Source organism: Aegilops tauschii, chromosome 1, assembly GCF_002575655.3.
Source record: "Aegilops tauschii subsp. strangulata cultivar AL8/78 chromosome 1, Aet v6.0, whole genome shotgun sequence".
NCBI lineage: Eukaryota > Viridiplantae > Streptophyta > Magnoliopsida > Poales > Poaceae > Aegilops > Aegilops tauschii.
Window position 1 is genome coordinate 474622511 of NC_053035.3, and position 21234 is coordinate 474643744.

General features: G+C 45.3%; 1 protein-coding gene, 1 non-coding gene and 1 pseudogene across 2 annotated transcripts; 1 reads left to right on the plus strand and 2 right to left on the minus strand.

The window, feature by feature from the left end:
- Window positions 1-5882: 5882 nt before the first annotated feature.
- Window positions 5883-8585, minus strand: LOC141039146 (histone-lysine N-methyltransferase ATXR6-like; annotated as a pseudogene).
- A 2238-nt stretch (window positions 8586-10823) lies between these two features.
- On the plus strand, window positions 10824-13817 carry LOC109750859 (serine/threonine protein phosphatase 2A 57 kDa regulatory subunit B' kappa isoform). Its single transcript, XM_020309797.4, has 3 exons — window positions 10824-11110; window positions 11362-12589; window positions 13194-13817. Exons 2-3 carry the CDS (start codon window positions 11420-11422, stop codon window positions 13524-13526), a joined length of 1503 nt encoding a protein of 500 aa, XP_020165386.1. The 5' UTR covers window positions 10824-11110; window positions 11362-11419; the 3' UTR covers window positions 13527-13817.
- A 303-nt stretch (window positions 13818-14120) lies between these two features.
- On the minus strand, window positions 14121-14193 carry TRNAE-CUC (transfer RNA glutamic acid (anticodon CUC)). The gene has a single exon. It is a non-coding gene; the product is annotated as a tRNA-Glu (tRNA).
- Between the last annotated feature and the right edge of the window lie 7041 nt (window positions 14194-21234).

Here is a 21234-nt window from a genome sequence, read left to right on the forward strand (position 1 = left end):
TATCTGATGCTGATGAGATGAAAGCCACAAGTGGATATGTCTTCACACTTGGTGGTGGTGTTGTTTCCTGGAAGTCTTGCAAGCAAACGATCTTAACCAGATCGACTATGGAAGCAGAACTCACAGCATTAGACACATCATGCGTCGAAGTAGAATGGCTTCGAGAGCTTTTGATGGATTTCCCGGTGGTTGATAAACCAGTCCCGGTGTTGGCCAGCTGCTGGTTGAGGGGTAGGATAGGGAGGCAATGGCATGGTGGTGAGCTAAATAGAGTGAGGTGGAGGGTTGGCGGTTCGGCGGTGGTGGGCTTGTGAGAAGGGAACAATGGCGACGCCATGGATAGCGCTTCGACTTCAGGAAGCTAAGCTTCAACAACTTCACCAAATTATACTATGAGAGGCCTCCGATCCGCGTAGTTGGTGAAGCACGAAGTTGAAGGAGATCCGAGCATCCTGAAGTAAAACTGTGCTCTTGGACATCAACATATCAAACTGAAACAAGACTGATTGATGTGCCTACCCCACCAGTGGTTGAATAAAATTTTATAGGTCTTAGTGTCACCTCATGATACTATCCATGCTTTCCATCCTCAAGAAGTCATCCATATAACTTAATCATTTGTTTGATTTATTTAACTGCATTGTCACCCGTAGCAACGCACGGGCACATTTACTAGTTACTAGATCGGAAACGCGCCTTGGCGCGAGGGTGCCGGTCACAAAGAAGTGTCCAAGCAGGTAATGCTCAATTTAGTAGGAAGCCCGGTTTAACAATGACAGAGGTTTCCAAATTAGTGGTTTTGTTTTGGCATATAAAGAAACTGAAGTTCATAATATATAAAAGCAAATTAATAGAAATTAGATATTGCAACCATGAATCCAATCCTCTAGTGATTACTCTCATTCTAAAGTTAGAACAGACCAATAAAATTAGATACTGCAACCATGAATCTCCTCTAGTGAATATTCTTGTTCCAAAATTAAACTAAAGATGAGAGCTAATTATATATGGCACAAGGCATCCAGAGAATTGATCTGGTTGTTCATAAAGTCAAAACCACTATATATTGATTTGACCAAGCATGATTCAAATCAAACTACCCTTCAACCTCTGTCGTAGGACCTATTGAGATATAATGATATAATGGCAGAACGAAAGGAAAACAAAACAAAAAAAGTAAAATTGTGGTAAGAGATCGACTCCATATCCTCCATATCCTAATTAATCCACGGAAGCATCATGCATAAAAAGTCTGTGCATGATGGAAATGTAGAGACTATATATCTCACCGGCTAACATCCACAGAGTGGAGGTAGAGGAAGCTCGCCGGCTAACATCACCACAAGGAGGAGCTCAGGTTGGCCTTGGAACAGCCTGGTGTCACCGTAGAAGTCCAGAAGCAGTCCAAGCGGCGTTTCACTATGACCTTTTACTCTGCAAGCAGGGTCACACTCATACAGAAAGAATTGTTCTCTTCTGTCCATTGAACACAAAATAACAAAGGTAAATAAGTTGTCTACTCAAAATTTGGAACACTTTATCTAATAGGATGACAGAAACAGAAGGCCGTCGTGTAAAAAGCAAGTTCACTAAATTCGGCGGATGATTAGTAATTTAGCATACTTGTAACCCCGCCCATGGACACATAATCATCCTCATAGATTTTGCATTATCATAACCCAGTGTTATAGTGATAATACGTTCCAGCTCATTCTTGAAAAAAAGAAACATTGTACAGTTAAAAACAAATATCAAGCACAAGCACATGGAAAAGGACCACCTGGAAAATTTTACGTTTTGAGCTTGGACCACCTCAACATTCACCCCCAAAACAGAGAAGAGAAGGTTCCAAACAGAGCAAGTCAAGGAACAAATTATTTAATTGTCTATATTCATGGATCAAATGATGCAATTATAATAGTTATGGAACTATTTATTTAATGCATAGGAAGCCAAAACAATTCATTAGCACTATTCTCGATCAATTATCTAAAGTCATGGAACTATTTTTTTAATGAACATCTCATTAGTATAACTTATAGATCAATAGAAACAAATAATAGGTGGATCCAAATATGAATGACGAACCAAGCAGCTTTACTGTATGCAAACTAAAAGACTTCAACTCTGTACCCAATGTTGATCCTTGCTCGGCGTGAGATAACTTCAGGTGACAACGGGTGTAGCTTGGTAACACCAAGCTTGGTTAAATCCTACTCCATCAATCATCGGTGTCCCATGAGTAAAACTGAAAGAAACAAATGACATAAACAATGTTCTCACCTTGTGTCTCCAGCTCCTTTTCACTGACCCAAAGACCAGTTGCAAGAAAACAACATATACTGGCGCAGCCCACACGACCTGTCTATGATGATGATGTCATTGTCCACGGTTTTTGGGATCCCTATAATGGATATCCTCAAACCACGCCGTTTAAACTTTTCAAATATCGCCACTGCTCCTCTCATGGTTCCATCCCCACCAATCGCATAGACCTGTGAATTGTCATAAAGGAATATCCAGATAGGATAATAAGAGCAAGGCCTGAAGAACAGTAACAACTGGCATGTGAACCAGCACATTTAACATTGTGCCTATTTTTTTAATTAAAATAGGTAACATAGTAATTACGCAGAAATCTTGATCCTGACTAACAGACAGTCATGAGTATTTTCAGATTTTTCTGTAATACATCATGATCCTTTAAATGGCAACTTTGAACAATTTTAGTACATTAGAGTAAGACCAAGGCAATCCAAATCTTTAGTACTTACACATTCTGTCCATCACCTTATGGTTTCGCAAGTATTGGGGACAGCGTAGCCCACAGAAACATGACAACAATCTTCAGGCACGACCATGGATATATAAGTTAAAAGCACAGTACACAGATCCAGTATATATCTGAAGGGAAAGAAACTATCAACTATCAAGGATTTAAAACAAAGGAAGTTGCTGAAATGTTGGGAGGATTGCTGTCTTGGTTCCTGATGAATGCTAATTGCAGAACGTGACAAACCCTTGAACCGTTATATTATCAGTTAGTCATTTTTAATATATAGACAATTTGAAGGACTCTTCAGATTATAGGAGTAAAACCCACAGGTCAAAATACATAGGAATTCCAAAAAAATAAAGGGCACAAGAATGAACTTACATATGAAACTGAGACATAGGCAAGCAAGCATACATAGAAATTTTGCAGCAACATCCCCATGATCTGCAGGGCCATTATAGCCAAATTTACCTAAATCTCTAAGAAAATCTTTTGAAACCCAGAGCATCCAGATATATCAACATGGAAAAGCTTGCTGTGAAAGGAGCTTTTGCAGCTGAAGATGCCTAATTATACTTCCTATGGGCCTTTTTTGAAAAAGAAAATTTTGGCTTGCCAAGAAAAGATCATGCAAGCTACTGTACGCTTAATCAGGAAGCAAAGAGGCATAATTTGTTAGCTTAATCATGAAGCAAAGAGGCACAATTGTTGATTCATTATTCATTTACTTGTGTAACATTTAGAACCATTGCATGCACATCTGATTGGATTTGAATCAGAATGTAACTACCACGAAGTAGCTATTCTATTTCATTTTTACAAACGCACAAGAGGATCCGACTACTTTGGTTCTATTATCTACCAGCTTCTTTCTTCTCTAAGAACAGAAGAAAAGCCTTCTGGTCAGCTGAATCATGACCACCTTTAGATTCATGTAAATATAGGATCGACTACTTTGGTTCTACTATCTACCAGCTTCTTTCTTCTCCAAACACAGAAGAAAAGCCTACTGGTCAGCTGAATCATGACTACCTTTAGATTCTTGTAAATATACACAAGAGCAACAACAACAAAATTATACTCAAATTCCATGATAGGTAAAAGTACCTAGTTCTGATGCATACGGCTTGCCAACAAACTAACATGTGCTTCAGATTTTTCTAACTATGCGAGTACACCTGTTGTCAGTTCATCTACTTAGTAATCAGCAAAATATACTTCTCAACATTTGAAGTTCTAAAGAAAACAAAGGCTTGCGAAAAGGCTAATAACACACATGAGAAGAGGAACAAAAAGGGTCGAAGGAAATGGCCAAAGTATACCTTAAATCAAGTAGTTTGATTCAGTTTCTCGGTCGACCCTTCATACCTCCTCATGTGTAGTTATCTGAGGCAAAGAACTGAGAATAATCATTTGCACGAAGTACTTCACAACATGAACAATCTCAGCATGTGGTGCAACTACCAACTGGAAAAACCTTATTCTAGCTCATAAGGAAATGATTTAGTGAAGCATGTACATGAACCAAGTACTCTGTAGAAGCATATAAATAGGAAAGGTACAAAGACAATGGTATACATGCAGCTTAGACACGGCATCAAGCAAAAATAATCTTAACTATCATAGCTATTTTCATTCTCAGTAAAGATGTATAAAGAATGGCCCATGTATAGCACAAGCATGACTCAACATGGTTCGCAAGAATACAAAGCCAGTCAGTTATGCGTCTAGCACATCACACCAGCAAAACCAAAGTAGCTTGCTTTACTTGCCAGAAGTTTCAAGAGCAAAAATGTGAAATTCAGCCGTTACAAATTATAACCCCCAATTCCTCATGCTATCATCATGTCACATGTTCTCGCAATCAACGGGGGTAAGAAATAAATAGAAAGAATTAGCTCCCATTTATAAGGGAGATGACAGACATTGTAGGCTTTTAGCTGTTCTGCATAGCATAATATTGAAACCCAGAGAAGGAAAATATGGCATATACACAACACACCTTCTCTGTTTCTTTACTTCACAGCAATGAAAACTATCCTGTTAAACTACTATGTCAAACTTTTTTTCATGATTTTATCATACACTAAAAATTAAATAAAAAAGAAATATTCGAAGACAAATTATATCAGGGGGTGCAATCCAAATATAGTAATTTTATGTGTTAATATTTCTCAAGAATGCTTAAGGTCCAAAGGGAAAACAACGTAAACAATGAACAGAGCTCGCTAAGCACTAATTCTGGTGTAGCACAAAATACTAATAAATAATATCAATGCAGATTAGTTAGGAGCCCAGGAAGGAACTACAAACAACACAACACACATCAGCGGATTAAGCATAGGCAATGTAAGTATTCAGAGAAGAGGGAGACCTAGCACAAAACAATCAGAGAGGAAAACAACAACTACATACATGGGATGGAGGGAGAGAGTACAAACCAGCTCAATTTTGGTGGCATGAGATCGAGAGTACACGACATCCTTTGTTCTTCCCCTATATATCTCCCATTCCGCGTGTACTCAATAAAAAAAGGGTGGCACATAAGCCAATCAGCATATTAGGAGAGGATGATCTTGGAGGAAAGGTGAGAATTAGACACATCATATTACATACTCTTTTCCGATGAATACTGATAATAAGATCTCATCACAACTACATTTCGTTATGCTCTAAATACTGCTACATATTACTTATTATGTAATGTCAGTGGGTTACCTCTTGTTTTGGTCCTCTCAGACACGTTCACTGCACACAGCTTTAATCATTGGCATTCTGGCACGGTGGCGCGGCTTGCCGCGCCTTGCCCACAAAACGGCAGGCAACCAGATACGATTAACCATTTTGAAAGATGATGTAGTGGTATATGTACAAGTGATTTTAGCACATGAATATAGAGAGGCATGAACAGAACAACCCATTCTTTCAAAATGGTTAAACGAACAAAAACATTGACCAAGTGCAATTACAGCAGAAACATGCATGAACAGAACAACCCATTTGCCGTTGCATTCCATTCCATTGGATATACAATGTTTACAATTCCCCTTTTTCCTTTTTCCAGGTGAAAATTCTAGATATATCAACTAATTAGATGACTCTACATGTTGACTTTTGGGGGAATGGATCAGCACAATCAATAAGGACTAAACATCAGCTCATGTGTCATACAAAATGGTGAGTTGGGTACTCGTGCTCGTCACTGTTGTAGTCGTAGTACAACCTCTCCCCCTTGGAGATGTCCCTGTTGGCCACCAGGAGACAATGGATTCACCGTCGATTGCGAACCGCACGCACTTGAGGTTCTGCTTCTTCCTGCCTTCCCTGCAATGGTCATCATCACGCAAATTTTTCAGACATGGTTCCGATCAATGCAAAATGCACGGTGATCAGAGGAAGAGAATGCTTACGGCGTGTGGTTGTTTATCCCGTTGATGAACCGTGCAATGTTGCTCCGCTTGTCGAGGCAGATGACGAGGCTCTTGGATGGCGGCTCGGCGGAGAGCAGAGTCATCATGCTGTCGCCGTCGTCGTGCTCACAGTTTCGAAGGTAGTCAACCTCGCCGACGTACTCGGTGATGATGGTCAGATCCTTGATGTGCCTGTCTGCCTCGACCATGAATCTGTCCAAGAAATTCCACACAATAATCAGTGCCTGAATGATTCTTAAGAACAAGATCAGAAATGAGCAGTGAATTGTGCAGACAGTACTAACCCTTCCACCGGATTGAAGACGACGAGGAGAGGCCCCTTGCTCCATCATCCTCTTTGCACAGGCTCAATGTCTCTGCATCCTCCCTTGGCAGCACCTGAAATGAGATGGCACCCAAGCTTCAGCAAAACTGAAATGGCGTCGTGACACTAAATTTAATGGAGATCGGGTGGTGGAATTGCAGAAGCGTCTGACCTGCATCCCTCCTGCCACGAGGGTGGATTGGTTGGCGGACCGGGGCGCCATGCCGGGCACGTAGGTGAGGTCGTTGCTGAAGACGGCGCTGGTGGCCGTGAGCGTCGTGGCGAGCGAGGCCATCTGTGTGAGGCGCCGGACGGGGTCCTTGCTGGGGGTGAAGGGCAGCTTCCTGCTCTTCTTCTCGGACACCACCAGCGCCGCGAGACGACGGCACGCCGGCCTCGTCGCGCGCGGCCCCCATCTCTCTAGACGGGCGGCGTGAGGCCGGGGATGGGTGCCCGGGCGAGCGGCGGCGGCAGGGCAAGGAGGCGGGCGCGGGGTAGGGTTTGGAGGGGGAGAGAGAGGTGAGGGCGCAGCGCGCGTGCGGGAGGAGCGGGCGCGAGTGAGGGAGTGCGCGAGGAGGCGGCGGCTAGGTCATCTCCAGAGGAGCCACTGTGATTTATACCCTTGTGTGTGAAATGACAGAAATGCCCTCGGCAGGGCAGCGTAATTACGCGCGGGGGCACAAACGAGACGGTAACTATTCATTCCAGCAGTAATTTTTTTTGATCCGACGGACGAGGTCGTTCCAGGGGTCGATCCGACGGCCCAGATCCGATCAAGCCACCCGATCCAACGGCCATGAATGCCTTAACTTTGTGGTGCGGCCTGAGGAGCTTCTATTCTTATTTCTGGATATAAAGAAGAAAGAAAGAAAGATGTACGTAAGCACATTTGTGTACGTGCGTTTTTTTTTTTTTTGCAGTGACGACGTCACGACGCACCAAGGAGCCGCCCACGCAGTACGCTCGACAAGCAAACGTACCACGCGGCGCAAATGGCCGCATGCCGTCGGCGCAACGTACGTCGGGCCAGGACCAGAGCCGAGCCGTAGCAGTAAAAACTCAACGCCATCCTCCTCTCCTCTTCACCAGGCGGCAACAGGAGTACGTGGTGCGTGACCTCACCCCTCCCCCTTGCGTGCGGTCCCCCGCGGCGAGACAGCGACGCGGCGGGCGGTGGTCCGTCCTCCCCTCCGGCGAGCCCGCCCGCCCGTGCGCGTCACCCTCACGCACGGCCCTGCCTCACCGGAGGACAAGCACACGGCCGGCCGTCCATCCGCCTCGTACCCATCGGACGGCCCGCCCGTGACCTGACTGCGCCGTTCGAATTAAAGCCCTCGCCGTGCACAGTGGCATGGGCGCGCTCTGATTGAAAGGAGCCGGAGCCCACTCGCACATGCGCCCCTACGCACATTATTATTCTCCGCCATTCACACCAGTCTACTCTACTCACTGTCACAGGTTTTTTCAACTGCTTTGCTAGACAATTATTTCGGCTGATTTGTTACGATTCAAGCTGGACCAGCTACTAATTATCATCCGGCCGGCGACCAAATCTGCCCGTAGGTCCGGCCCCGGATCCCGGCTTTGCAGAAAGCCCCAGATTTATTATTCGTTCGGGACCCGTAGTTTTCTACTCCTCCTACCACCACCAACCAACCAAACAGGCACGGTGCCCATCGTGACTGACTCGTGACGGTGGTACAAAAAATCACTTCTTTTTCCATTTTGAATGAAAAATATAATGACGAGGACGTCCGTACGGTTTCCCGTATTAACAAAACAGTCCGCACAGGATGAAGCAACCGACCACACGCTCTGCCATCTCCGCGGCTTGGGCGACGGCGAACTCCGCCTCCGCCTCTGCCATGTTGAACCCCGAAGCAGGCTGCTCTGCCTCGTCCTCCTTCGGATCCACCACCTCCATCGGCTCTCGCTCCTCTTCCTCCGGCTCCGGCGAGTTCGGAGGCAGCCCGATAGCGAGGAAGGCGGCGTGCCTTGCCTGGATCTCCTCCGCGATCTGCCTTTGGCGCTCCGGCGTGAGCATAGCGTACGTGGTGATGAGCCGCCGGACCATGGCAACGCCGGAGAGCGTGGGAGAGGTGGTGGACGGGCTCAGGTGGCGGCGCAGAGAGGGAGGGGGTGGATGGGTTAGGGTTGAGGGACGCCGCCCGGTTTAGATAGCCGGATTTGGCCTCAGGTGGCGAGCCGGAGCGGTGTCACGTGGCGTTCACATCGTCAGTACTATGTGTCGAACGCATCCAAACGCCCCCATATTTGCCTCATATTTAGGCTGGATATGAGCGGTGCTGGTCAGTCCGAGCGTTTGAGGCGCCCGTTCGGGTCAAAAATTCATGAGCGGTCTATGATCGAACGGCCCGCCCGGATGTATGAGGTGAGTTTGGGGCGCCGCTTAGAGCAACTCCAACGGGGCGCCCAAATGGACGCGTGCTTTGTCCACCTTTTGTCCGTTTGGGTCGGCCAGGCGGACGTGCGCGTCCGCATTTTAAAATGGGTCGGCTTGACCGCCTAACGGGGAGGCCGACCTAAATGTGCCGGCATGAAAAAAAATAACAAGTAGCACGAAATAAACATAAATAACCATAATTAAACATAAAGTGGCCGGTCAAACGCCGGCCAAAATCCAACTAAATCTAATAAACATTAAATAAAACATTAAAAAAGTCCGCGCCCACCTGCTGCCGCCTCGCACGCTGCCCTAGACGTCGTCGGCCTTGCCCTTGCCCTTGCCGTCGACGCCGCCGTCGTCGGTGAGGTCGATGAAGACTGGAGCAGGGCCAGCCCACCCGAACGCCGCCTGGTACGCTGCCAGGGCAGCCTCCTCCGGCGTCTGCTGGGGCGGCGGCATTGCGGCCAGCCGCGCGCGCTCCTCCTCCTCCTCCTCGAGCCGGAGCGCCTCCGCGTCACGTTGGAGCATGGCCTCGTAGCGCATCTGCGCCTCGCCGTCGGCCTGCTCCTGGCGGAGCCAGTGCTCCTTCCAGCGCTCGAGGTGGGCCGCCTCCTGCTCCGGCGTCGCGGCGAAGTGGACGGGAGGCGCGATCACCCACTCGCGGTACTGGCCCGTCCACGAGTAGGCCTCCTCCGGCCAAGTGGGTGGAGGCGGGGAGCGCTTACGCGTCGCCTCCGGCTCCGGCTTGGGCTGGACGGGCGGCGACGGTGGTGGTGGCGGCACGAAGAGCGGGGTGTGGACGGAGTCTCCCGTCGCCGATAGGGCAAGGGCTTGCTCCAGCCCATCCCAGTGCGCGTCCTCCTCGAGGCGGCTAGCCTCCAGCGCGTGCCGCAGGGCCTCCTCGAGGGCGGCTTGATACTCTGCCTCCGCCTCCATGTCCTCCGGGTCTACCTGCAGGGGCGGCGGTGGGAACGGCGGCGGGACGGCGTCTACACCCGAGCGCCGTTGCTCCTCGTGTTCGAGGGCAAACCACGCCTCCCAGTTGGGGGGGTCGGCGGCGTACTCTGGCAGCCGACGCTGCTCCGGCGTGAGCTGCGCGCGGCGCCTGCGCACCTCGTCGTCGTGTGCCCGCTGGCTACGCGGAACCGCCGGCACCGGGATCCGCTGCGGATCAGATGCCAATGGTGCGGCAGCGTGACATCGGGGTACGGCAGTGACTGCCTGTACTCCCAGTGCCACCATGCTTGGTGCACCGGGATGTGCAGGCACCGGCGACCAGGGCGGAAACGCGGCGCCGCCGGAGGAGGAGGGGGAAGGGGAGCACGGGAGGACGAGGCGCCGGGGGTGCCCTTGCCCTTGCCATTGCTGCTGCCGAAGAGGCCCATGGGCGCGCTTGCAGTCGCCGGCGAGGAAGCAAAGGGAGTGGTGGTGGGCCAGATGTGGACGGGAGAAGTGGATGAGGCCGACCCCGCCGCACGCGTGGTTAAAAAAGGACGCTTCCACTGGCTGACGCGTGGGCCCGCTGTCGGTGGTCGTCATAAATAAGACGACCGATGGCGGTTGGGTGGCAGCCAGGTGGGGACGCGGCGGACGGCGAGGAGACGCGCGGCGCGTCTGCTTCACGTTCGCGCCGACGCATTCCTGGCGAAATTTTGGGCCGGAAATAGGTCGGCGCGGACGTCAGGCGGACACAATTTGAATTTGAGTCAGCGTGGTGGGCCTCAACTTTTGTCCTCGCCGACCCAACAAACACGAGCGGACGAAATAGATCGCCTCATAGTACTAGTACTCGTACTACGAACCAACCAAACAACACACGGTGTCATCGTGACTGACTCGTGGCGGCGGTACAAAAATTGCTTCTTTTAGTTTTCCCTTTTGAATGAAAAATATATGAATGACGAGGACGTCCGTATTAACAAAACAGTCCGCGCAGGAAGCGAACAAGCGACGCCTTCCCTTCCTGTCTGCTCCCCCACCTCACTCCCCCTCCTCTCCTCTCCTCTCCTCTTCCCGAGAAGAAGCAGCGGACCACGCACAGATTTCGATCCGCTTCTCCAAGCATCCTCACGAGCTCCCGACCGAGCTCGCCGCCGCGTCTCGGCGCACGGATCCGGAGGGCCCGAGGGCGGAGGCCCCAGATCCGGTGCTCTTCTGGTGGGCTTTCGCTGCGTTTTGCTGCGCGCTGTGAGGTAGGTGGCTGGTGGGTGGCCGCCGCCATTGTCGCGTCCCTTTCCAGGCCGAGGTTTCCCGAGCTTCGGTCTAGCTCGGTTTGGTTACCTTCGTGCCTGGTCCGCGCTCGCTGGGTCCAGATTCAGCTGCATTGCCCCGGATTTGGAAAATCTTTTCTGCAAAGTTCACTGTTTGCTGCATCTGGAGCTCCCCAGATCTTTCTTCTTGCTCCGCCTAACCCCTCTCCCTCTCCTGCTTTGCTGCTCCGAAGGCTCTGCTGTGCCATGGTGGCGCCGGCGTGAGGGGGCTCCTGGGCGGGCGCGACCAAGATGTGGAAGCAGTTCCTCAGCAAGCTGCCGCGGACCAAGTCTACGGGCGGCGGCGGCGGCGGCAACTCGGGCCAGTGCAGCGGCGGCGGCAATGGCAACCCGATACAGCGCACCAGCAGCGTGCCGGCGGGCGGGGGCGGCCGCTCCGCCTCCACCATCAAGCGCATGTCCTCGGCGGTCTTCCCCTCCAGCGTCGTGGCCGGGATCGAGCCGCTCGTCGCCTTCAAGGACGTGCCCAGCTCCGAGCGCCACAACCTGTTCGTCAGCAAGCTCGGACTCTGCTGCGCCGTCTTCGACTTCTCCGACCCGGCCAAGAGCTCCGCCGAGAAGGACATCAAGCGGCAGACGCTGCTGGATCTCATCGACTTCGTCGACTCCACCAGCGCCCGCTACCCGGAGGCCGTCATCGCCGCATGCTCCAGGATGCTCGCCGTCAACCTCTTCCGGGTGTTCCCCCCGAGCTACAGGTCCGGTGCTGGCTCGTCATCCGGCGGCGGCGGCGAGGGCGACGAGGACGAGCCGATGTTCGACCCCGCGTGGTGCCATCTGCAGCTCGTGTACGAGCTGCTGCTCAAGTTCATCGGGTCCAACTCCCTGGATGCCAAGATAGGGAAGAAGTACTTCGACCACTCCTTCATCGTCAGGCTGCTCAACCTCCTCGACTCCGAGGACCCCAGGGAGCGAGACTCCCTCAAGACCATCCTCCACAGGATCTACGGCAAGTTCATGGTGCACCGGCCGTTCATCCGCAAGGCGGTGAGCAACATATTCTACCACTTCGTGTTCGAGACCCAGCGGCACAACGGGATCGCCGAGCTGCTCGAGGTGTTCGGCAGCGTCATCAGTGGCTTTGCATTGCCTCTCAAGGAAGAACACAAGATCTTTCTCTGGAGAGTTCTGATTCCTCTGCACAAGCCGAAGTCAGTTGGGGTGTATCTCCAGCAGTTGACATACTGCGTGACACAGTTTCTAGAAAAGGACCCCAAGCTTGCCGGATCGATAATCATTGGTCTGCTGAGATATTGGCCTGTGACAAATAGCCAGAAGGAGGTGATGTTCCTGAGTGAGATCGAGGAGATCCTGGAGGCTACCAGCATGGTGGAGTTCCAGAAATGTATGGTTCCGTTGTTTCGGCGGATAGCTCATTGCATCAACAGTTCCCACTTCCAGGTAAATAGCTTGCCCCAAGTAACATAACGCAGTAATTCTGAATTCTTCAATGTTCCTGTTACAGTATGTATGTACTTTCACCATCCAAGGGGAAAAACTCGTATAGTTGTATTCTTAGATGCACTAAATATACTTGTTTCTGCCATATGAAATTTATTTAGGTGCTTATGTGGTGAAGTCTGAAGAAGTTAGCATCACTCAATCAGAATGGGTCATGATAACAAAATAACATTCTTGATCAAGCTGTCCCCAAAGGTTCAAACAGCTACTACTTGCTTATTTTTGGTCCCTCCATGTGCCTCGTATTTGTGATTAGAATGTGTGGACATGGCAAATGAGCAACAGATGTCTGAACTCCGAAGCCCTCAAGTTAATGCTGACAAATGGACAATTTATCCAAAGTAGGCTGTCATGTTATCACCTAATGATTATATACTTTTTAATATCATGAATAGCAGACACTTGGGCCGGCATTAAGCACTCAAATGAGTTCACACATCTGTGTGTTATGGTCTGTTAGTAACTTAGTTGGCTCACATATGCCCTGAATTTTCTATTACAAAAAAATGGTTGTTGGCTTAATAAGATACTGTTTCTTCTTCAGGTTGCTGAAAGAGCACTCTTCATGTGGAACAATGATCACATCATCAGCCTGGTGGCCCAAAACCGCCAAGTGATCATGCCCATCATCGTTCCAGCGCTAGAACAGAACGGCCAGAACCACTGGAACCACGCGGTCCTGAACCTGACCGCCAACGTGATGAAGATGTTCTCCGAGATGGACGAGGAACTATTCTCGGCGTGCCTAACAAAGTGCAAGGAGGACGAGGAAAACCAGGCGTCGATGGAGGAGAAGCGGAGGCTGAAGTGGGCGAAACTAGAGTCCGCCGCAGCTCTCCAGCCAGTGACCGGCCACACCGCCGTCCTGGTAGGGTAGGTCGCCAACCGTCGGCGATAATCTTGTCGCCGCCACCATCGTTTAGCGTGTGTTTGGTCGGTGGAGGTGCATGCCAATGGTGTTCTTCCCCTGTTCGGTGAAGCGCGCCCAAGTGATGATCGACTCCAGGGCTCGTCGTTTTGCTTTTCTTCTGTACGTTGTAACTATGCCCACTATGTCTATGCTCTAGAGGCAAAATGTAGCTGTTGAGAGCGAGCGCCTTGTGCTGAGACTCATTACCTGTAACTTTTGCCTGTTTATTTATGAATATTATCCTAGAGCTTAATTCAAGTGTCTAGAGCCATTTCTCTCAAGCAAATATGGGGGCGCCGAGCACGATTTCGTTTTGAAATGTTATGGCTTTGATTCTTGTGTTTTGAATTTGACTGGTTATGAACCATGTGGGAAACAATACTTATCTGAATGATGATGTCAATCCTAGATGTCAGGGCATTCTAATTGTTGTATAGATCAGACAATAAAATGCATTAGCTCTGTATTTTAAACGAGCAGAAGTATTACCCGAATAAACTGCATAACTAAAACAAAACTTGCAAAAGAAAAAAAAAGATGCTAGGTTGACAAAAAAAGGAGTTCCGTCGCCGGGACTTGAACCCGGGTCTCTCGGGTGAGAGCCGAGTATCCTAACCACCTAGACTACGACGGATTTTTGATTTGTTTATCACTGTCAGCTTTTTAACTAGGAAGTGAACCCATCAGCCAAATTAGGAATCAGGCAAACAACAGAAGACAGTGTGGAAAATGAAAAACGTTAAGGGTTCAACAAAATTACAATTTGCCAGTTATTTCCAGGAAGAAAATCAGGTCAGGGTTTTAGGCACACAAATTTCACGCATTCTTCTCCAATGAACCGCACACAGGGTACTTGGGATGTCAAGAAGAGGATTGAAGGAATTTTATAATTTTTTGGAGGATTCTAATCTTTCCATATGAAAGCCCTTTGGATCATAGGATTAGGTCATCAAATTCGAATGGAATCCAATCCTGCGCCCTTCATTCCATAGGAATCTCAATATGAACTCAAACCTCATTTTAACAAGTCCAATGCACTTGCACTCTATCTCTATCTACCCTCTCTTGTTAATTATCTAAAATTCCGATGTGTGTTCCTATGCAGCATCCCCAGTCACCTCCTATACATTCCTATGTTTCATAATCCTGGAGAAATTCACACTACATGACATCCTACTCCTGTGTTTTTCAGTTCCTACGTTTTAATTTTCTGGGATGCGAAGAAGTCCTAAATGTTCGAGACCGTGAGCAAATCGTCGTCCTTTTAGGACTTCTTCGAGACCTTCGGCTTACTACTACTCATAGCCTAGCTTGGCAGGAACATGGGCCATGTTTACAGAACTTGGCCACCACATTCGTGAGCGTACAATACATATGCATGCTTACTAACTAAGGTTTGTGTTGATTATTCTTAATATACCGGTCCATCTGTTTCACAATGTACTGCATATAGATTTTTTGAAAAATTAAACTTCAATAAATTCGATCAAGTTTATAGAGAAAAATATACATTTAAATACCAATAAATATAATCAGATATCTACTTCGATCAAAATCATATTTTTATATTTGTATTTATCTGATATTTTATTGTATGTATTTGTTCAAAGTTTACGGGCTTTGGCTTATGAAAAAAAATGTACGCACTTCATTATAGAATGAGGAATACTATTTATGTTCTCTTCTTCCTTTTGGTGGATGGATACTCTGTTTTTTAACTGCATTGCAAGACCAGTAAACTTGTGTTAATTTGTCAGAAAATAAATTGAAAAAATGTCTATGCCTTTAAGAGGTTCCAGTTGTGCCGATCTGCTCCTGTCTTTCTACCATTTGCCCTCCTATTTGCAAATCAGCTGGATACTGCATCATATCAACTTTTTTTGCATCACATAAGAACACCAAACGGAAGAACAATAAGATAAGAAGAGAATAGGGGCACACGTGCTAGAGGGAGGGACTACGAGGCAGTAGGTATGGTATATGGATCATCTTGCTGACATGTTTACTGCTAGCTAATGTACTTCCATCCACAAGTTATTTTTCACAATTGGCTTACGACTGTGTTGCGCATCATTTAGGAAGAGAGTGTGGTGAGGAGGAGGCCAGCGGCGGCGCGGGGGAGCATGCGATCTTTTATGGTGAGGATTGATGTTTTTGAACTAAGAAAGAATTATGATCTTGAAGCCGAGGAAATTACATTTAAATACACTTTAAATATCACAATTATTGATTTTATGTGGATTTAGTGCGGGAGGGGGGGGGGGGGGGGGCACTGCCCCCTTGGGCAATGTGACTTTTCTTACTTCATAGTACTATTTATGTTCTCTTCTTATTTTCCTTCCTCCCTTTTGGTGGATAGGAAACTATGTTTTCATCTTCGTTGCAAGACGAATAAACTTGTGTCAATATGTGACTAATGGATTTGAAATAGAAAAAGTCTATGATCGTCATTGTAGGAAATTATGTCTTGTATAAACAGGAAACGATCTCAAGTCCATGACCAAGATTTTCAAAGTCGTGGTCGTCTTGGTGGGCTTGGTTCTGCTGCTTGCTTTCATGGGGATGACACGGGTGCCAACATCGCCCCTCTTGCACAACCCCACGCCTATCATCACGTACAGCCGCACAACATCATCGCGGGCGATGATGTTGTGCGGCTGTACGTGGTGATAGGCATGGGGCTGTCCATTGCCATCACACAGTTCCTCGTGTCACTGCTCGACGACGCTGAAATGAAGGAGAGGGAAGAGCTACCCATGCCAACGCTGTTGATGGGCCGAGTTTGCGTCTTAATCGATGTTGTACAACTTGGATTGACTATCTGCATCTTATGGAGCCTGGTCATCGCAGTTTCAGCGCACATGTGTATGGCGCACTTCTACGCACAAGGTGGCAACTGTGCTGATATGCCCCTGCCTCTCTACCCTTTTCCCTCCTACCGCAAATCTACATCCAGATTTGAATACTGCACCATATGATTTTTTTTTCAAATATATGATTTTTGTGTATTTTTTATTGAAAACAGGGATATTGTTAAAATTCTAACAAAATTTGGAAAATTAAACATTTTTTAGATATGTGAACATTTTTTGAAGATGGGAACACCTCTTGAAACTCTGAACAAAATCTGACAACAGGAATATTTTTTCAAATTTAAGAACATTTTTTTTAATTTTTGAACATTGATTAATACGTATGAACAAAACTTGAAACCTGAAGAATAATTGGAAATTGTTAACATTTTCTAAATTTTTAGAACATCAGTTAATAAATATGAAAAATTCGAAATTCTGAACATTATTTGGATAAAATGAACAACTTTTTAAAAGTGCACAAAATTTGAAAAATTTGAAATATTTGAAAATGACGAGCAAATTTTTAAATTTTGAATTTATGAAAAGTAGAAACAATAAACAAAAAAATAAAAGGTCAAAGAAAACGAAAAATGAAAGAAAAATAAGCATAAAAAAAGAAAATAGGAGAGACGATAAAAAGGAAAAGTGAAAAGAACAAATAAAAAAACACGGTTTGGGAACCTTCATAACCGAAAAAAACCGGCTGGGAAGTTGAGGTTCCTAAAACAGGGAACACGCTTTTTTGTACATTTTTTAGTGATTTTTTTCTGGAAATCTTTGAATTTTTTTAAATTCATGAACATTTTTTTCAAAATCGATGAACTCATTTAAAATCCGTGAGCGCTTGGGCCAGCCCCAACAGATGTCCGGCGGGAGCGATGTCGACGCCTAGTTGGGACAAGGCCTAAGCATTTTTTTCTCTTTTCTACTGTTCCATTCTTCCTCTCTTTTTTTGTTAATTTATTTATCTCCTTTTTGAACTTTATTGTTGTTTTTAAAACCTTTAAAAAATGTAAAATATTTTTTGGAATACCAAAATAACACTTTTAAGTAACTATTTTAAATTGTGATTTTTACTTCTTTTTTCCATCAAATATTTATTAAATGCTTTGAAAAATAACTTATGGTTGTATCCCTATGTATTTATTATTTATGTTAAAACTTAGAATAATTGTTTTAAATAATTTTTAATATTATGATTTAAAATACCGTTTTTCTTCAAACCTGGCATGGATATCTACCATGTGCATGCGCACATGCTCGCAAAAGTTGGAGTCATTTCAAAAATATCCAAAAAACACCACCTTCAGTGTTGGGAGTCCAAAAGGCTTCGTTTGAGAGCATGTTCGTCATCCGTCATATGACCCCAATTTTTTTCACTGTCTTCTATGACCAATTCATACCATCATGCCAATTTTTTTGGTTCTATACAATTTTTGCATTTCCTGGAGTTTTCTCGGTCAAAAAGGGCTATAAATGGTCTATCATATTGCAACCTGCATATGGTGTCCGAAATCATTCAAACATGGCATGAATGCTTACTGTGTCCATTCTCACCTACTTGCAAAAGTTGGGGTCATCTCAAGAATGTCCAAAAAGAGACCATGTTCAATGGAGAGTATCCGTGTAGGTAAGAGGACTTCGTGTGAGAGCACATTGTTTCTTGAAATCCTTGAAATGGCTCAAAATTCTCCATGCCCTTGTATGACCAATTCAAGTCACCATGCCATGTTGTTTTGGTTTTCAACAAATTTTGCATTTTCTGGAGTTTTTCGGTCAAAAAAGTCTGATAAATGACCGGATGTGTCGTAACTTGCGTACAGTGTCGGGAATCGCTCAAACATGAGATGGATTCCTAGCATGGGCATTCCCACTAGGTTGTAAACGTTGGGGTCATATGAAGGATGCCCAAAAATAGGCCATCTTCAACGGAGGGTGTTAAGGTAGGCTAGAAGGCTTCGTCTACGAGCACATTGTTTTTCCACATCTTGAAATTGCCCTAGTTGCTTTCTATGGAGTCACATGACCAATTCAAGGCACCATGCCAAGTTTTTTTGATTTAGATAATTTTTGCATTTTCTAGAGTTCTCTCTGTGAAAAAGACCGATAAATGGTCTGACGTGTCGCAACCTGCATGTGGCGTCGAAAATCATTCAAAACCGACATAGATTCCTAGCATGGTCATGCCCACCTGTTTGCAAAACTTGAGGTCATTTTAAGATGTCCAAAAATATACCATGTTGAACGGAGGGTGTTTGGTTGGCCAGAAGGCTCCGTCTGAGAGCACGTTGTTTCTCGACATTCTTGAAATGGCCTCAATTTTTTCCATGGCCTTGTATGTCCAAATCAAGGCACCATCCCAAGTTGTTTGGGTTTTTGACAAGTTTTGCATTTGCTGGGGTTTTCCTAGTGAAAAAGGCCGATAAATAGCCGGACGTGTCACAACGTGCAAATTGTATCGGAATTCGTTCAATGCTAGCATGGATGCCTACCATGGGGCATGTCCACCTACTTGCAAAAGTTGGGTCACTCCTGATATTTCCAAAAAAATACTATGTTCAACCAAGAGTATTCGGGTAGGCCAGAAGGGTCCATTTGGGAGCACCTCATTTCTCGACATCCCTTAAATGGCCTCAATTTTTTATGGCCTTGTATGGCCAATTCAAGGTATCATGCCAAGTTATTTCAGTTCTCGACAAGTTTTGCATCTTCTGGAGTTTCTCAGTTAAATAAGGTGTATAAATGGCCAGACGTTTCGCAACTTGCATACGATGTCGATAGTCGTTTAAACTAGGCATATATATCTACCATGAGAGTGCCCATCTGATTTAAAAGTTAGGGCCATTTCCAGGATGTCTAAAAATAGACCATGTTCAGCGGAGTGTGTTCGGGGTAGGCAAGAAGGGTCCGTTTGAAAGCACGTTGTTTTTCGACATCCATCAAATGGTCCTAATTTTTTCCACCGGCTTCTATGACCAATTTAAGGCATCATGGCAAGTTGTTTGAATTTTTGACAAGTTATGCATTTTCTTGGAGTTTTGTCGGTAAAAAGGGCCGATAAATGGCCGGATCGTGTGGCAACGTGCAAACGGTGTCGGAAGTCATCCAAACATGCCATGGATGCCTCATATGGTCAATGTCAGGCTGCTGCAAGAAGTTGGGGTCATATATCCATAGTCCAAGAAAACCGCCAGTTGAGAGAAGTGTGCCAGACAGGTGCATCCGTGAGCATGTAGTTCTTCCTAATTTGAATTCTTTTCAAATTGGAATTTCCATGATTATCACAAAACATTTATTATGCCCTAACCATTTCTTGAAATTAGTCAACAATTTGGAATTTAAAATTGTATATGTCAAATTTAGAAACTTGAACACTTTTTCCAAAAATTTAACAAATTCCCAACAATTGATGAAAATTTTGAACACAAATTGCAAACCATGTACTTTTAAAAAACTATCCACTTTTTTGACGCATAAATATTTCTTAAATTTGTGAAAAAAATAAAAAAAGGAACATTTTTTTAAAAATTCCAGAACATTTTTGAATTTGTAAAAATATCTGAAAACAAGAACATTTTTTTGGTATTCCAATCATTTTTTTCAAAATTTTGAACAAGTTTCAAAAAGAATAATGAGGTTCAAAAAGGAGATAAATGAATTTAATGAAAAAGAGAAGAAAAATGAATAAATAGAAAAGAAAAAAAATGCTTAGGCCTTGGCCCAACTAGGCGATCACATAGCTCCCGTCGGGCATCTGTTGGACTGGCAAAATCGTTTGCGCATTTGGAAAAAGTTCTTCGATTTTGGATAAATGGTTCATGGATCTGAAAGTTTTCGTAATTTTTCAAAAAAAAAAAGTTCACGAAAATAGTCAAAAAAAAGTTTGAGAAATCGAAGATTACAAATTTGATTTTTTTAATTTTATTTTAAAAGTTCATGCATTTGAAAGAAATAGAAGAAAACAAAATCAGAAAAAGAGAAAAAATAATACAAAACAATCCAATGTAAAACAGAACAAAACCCGGTTTAAGAAAACACGAAAAAACCTGGCCTGAAAGTTCACAAAGTTATATTTGCCGCATAAGAAGCTTAAGAGAAAGCAAGTTGGGACAAAAGGCAACCCATCTTGGTTGGTTACTAGAACTAGAAGTAGACCTGGAGGTTTGGAGTTCAAATCCTATGTGGTGCACAATTTTGAAATTAAAAAGAATAAGAAAAAATGAGGGCGCCAAATAGGGTTTGGGTATGCCACGTACACAGGCGTGTTTGGCGCAGACGACATATTTTTTTAAATGACCATCCTACCATTTATTATGAAGAGTTATGGAGAGATCTCCTCCGTTGAGGTGTTTAGGGGGTCGCAAAAGTGAAGTAACAACTGTTATGGTAAACAAAAATATTGTTATCTTATAAAGCTTATTTTTTTTGCGGGAATCTTATAAAGCCTAATTAGCTCGAGATGATGCAACATAGTAGAAAATATAATGTACAATCGTGTGTACTAATTGAGAAGAACATTGAAAAGGGGAAGTACACATACGAAATCGTAAAAGTAAGAAAGACATTGAAGCAATAAAAATATATTAAATTGTTGTACTTGCGAAGAAAATCCGTGTAGAATTTGGGTTAGTTAAACAAAGGTTTGGCAGTAATCTGAAGGAGGATATGCAAAATTAAGAATTCTTGCTTAGAAATTTAACCGAAGGAAAGTTCAGAAATGGATGAATGATACTCAAAGGAGCCGGACTATATTTTTTGTGTCCCATATAATAGCCCACGCATGTTTCCATACATTAACATATTCCACATAGTTTTACTTA

Excerpts from the sequence above, each read along its gene's own strand:
- LOC109750859 (XM_020309797.4), top strand. The coding sequence starts at position 11,420 with ATGTGGAAGCAGTTCCTCAGCAAGCTGCCGCGGACCAAGTCTACGGGC. Across the intron at positions 12,590-13,193 it reads TCAACAGTTCCCACTTCCAG|GTTGCTGAAAGAGCACTCTT; the intron begins GTAAATAGCTTG and ends TTTCTTCTTCAG.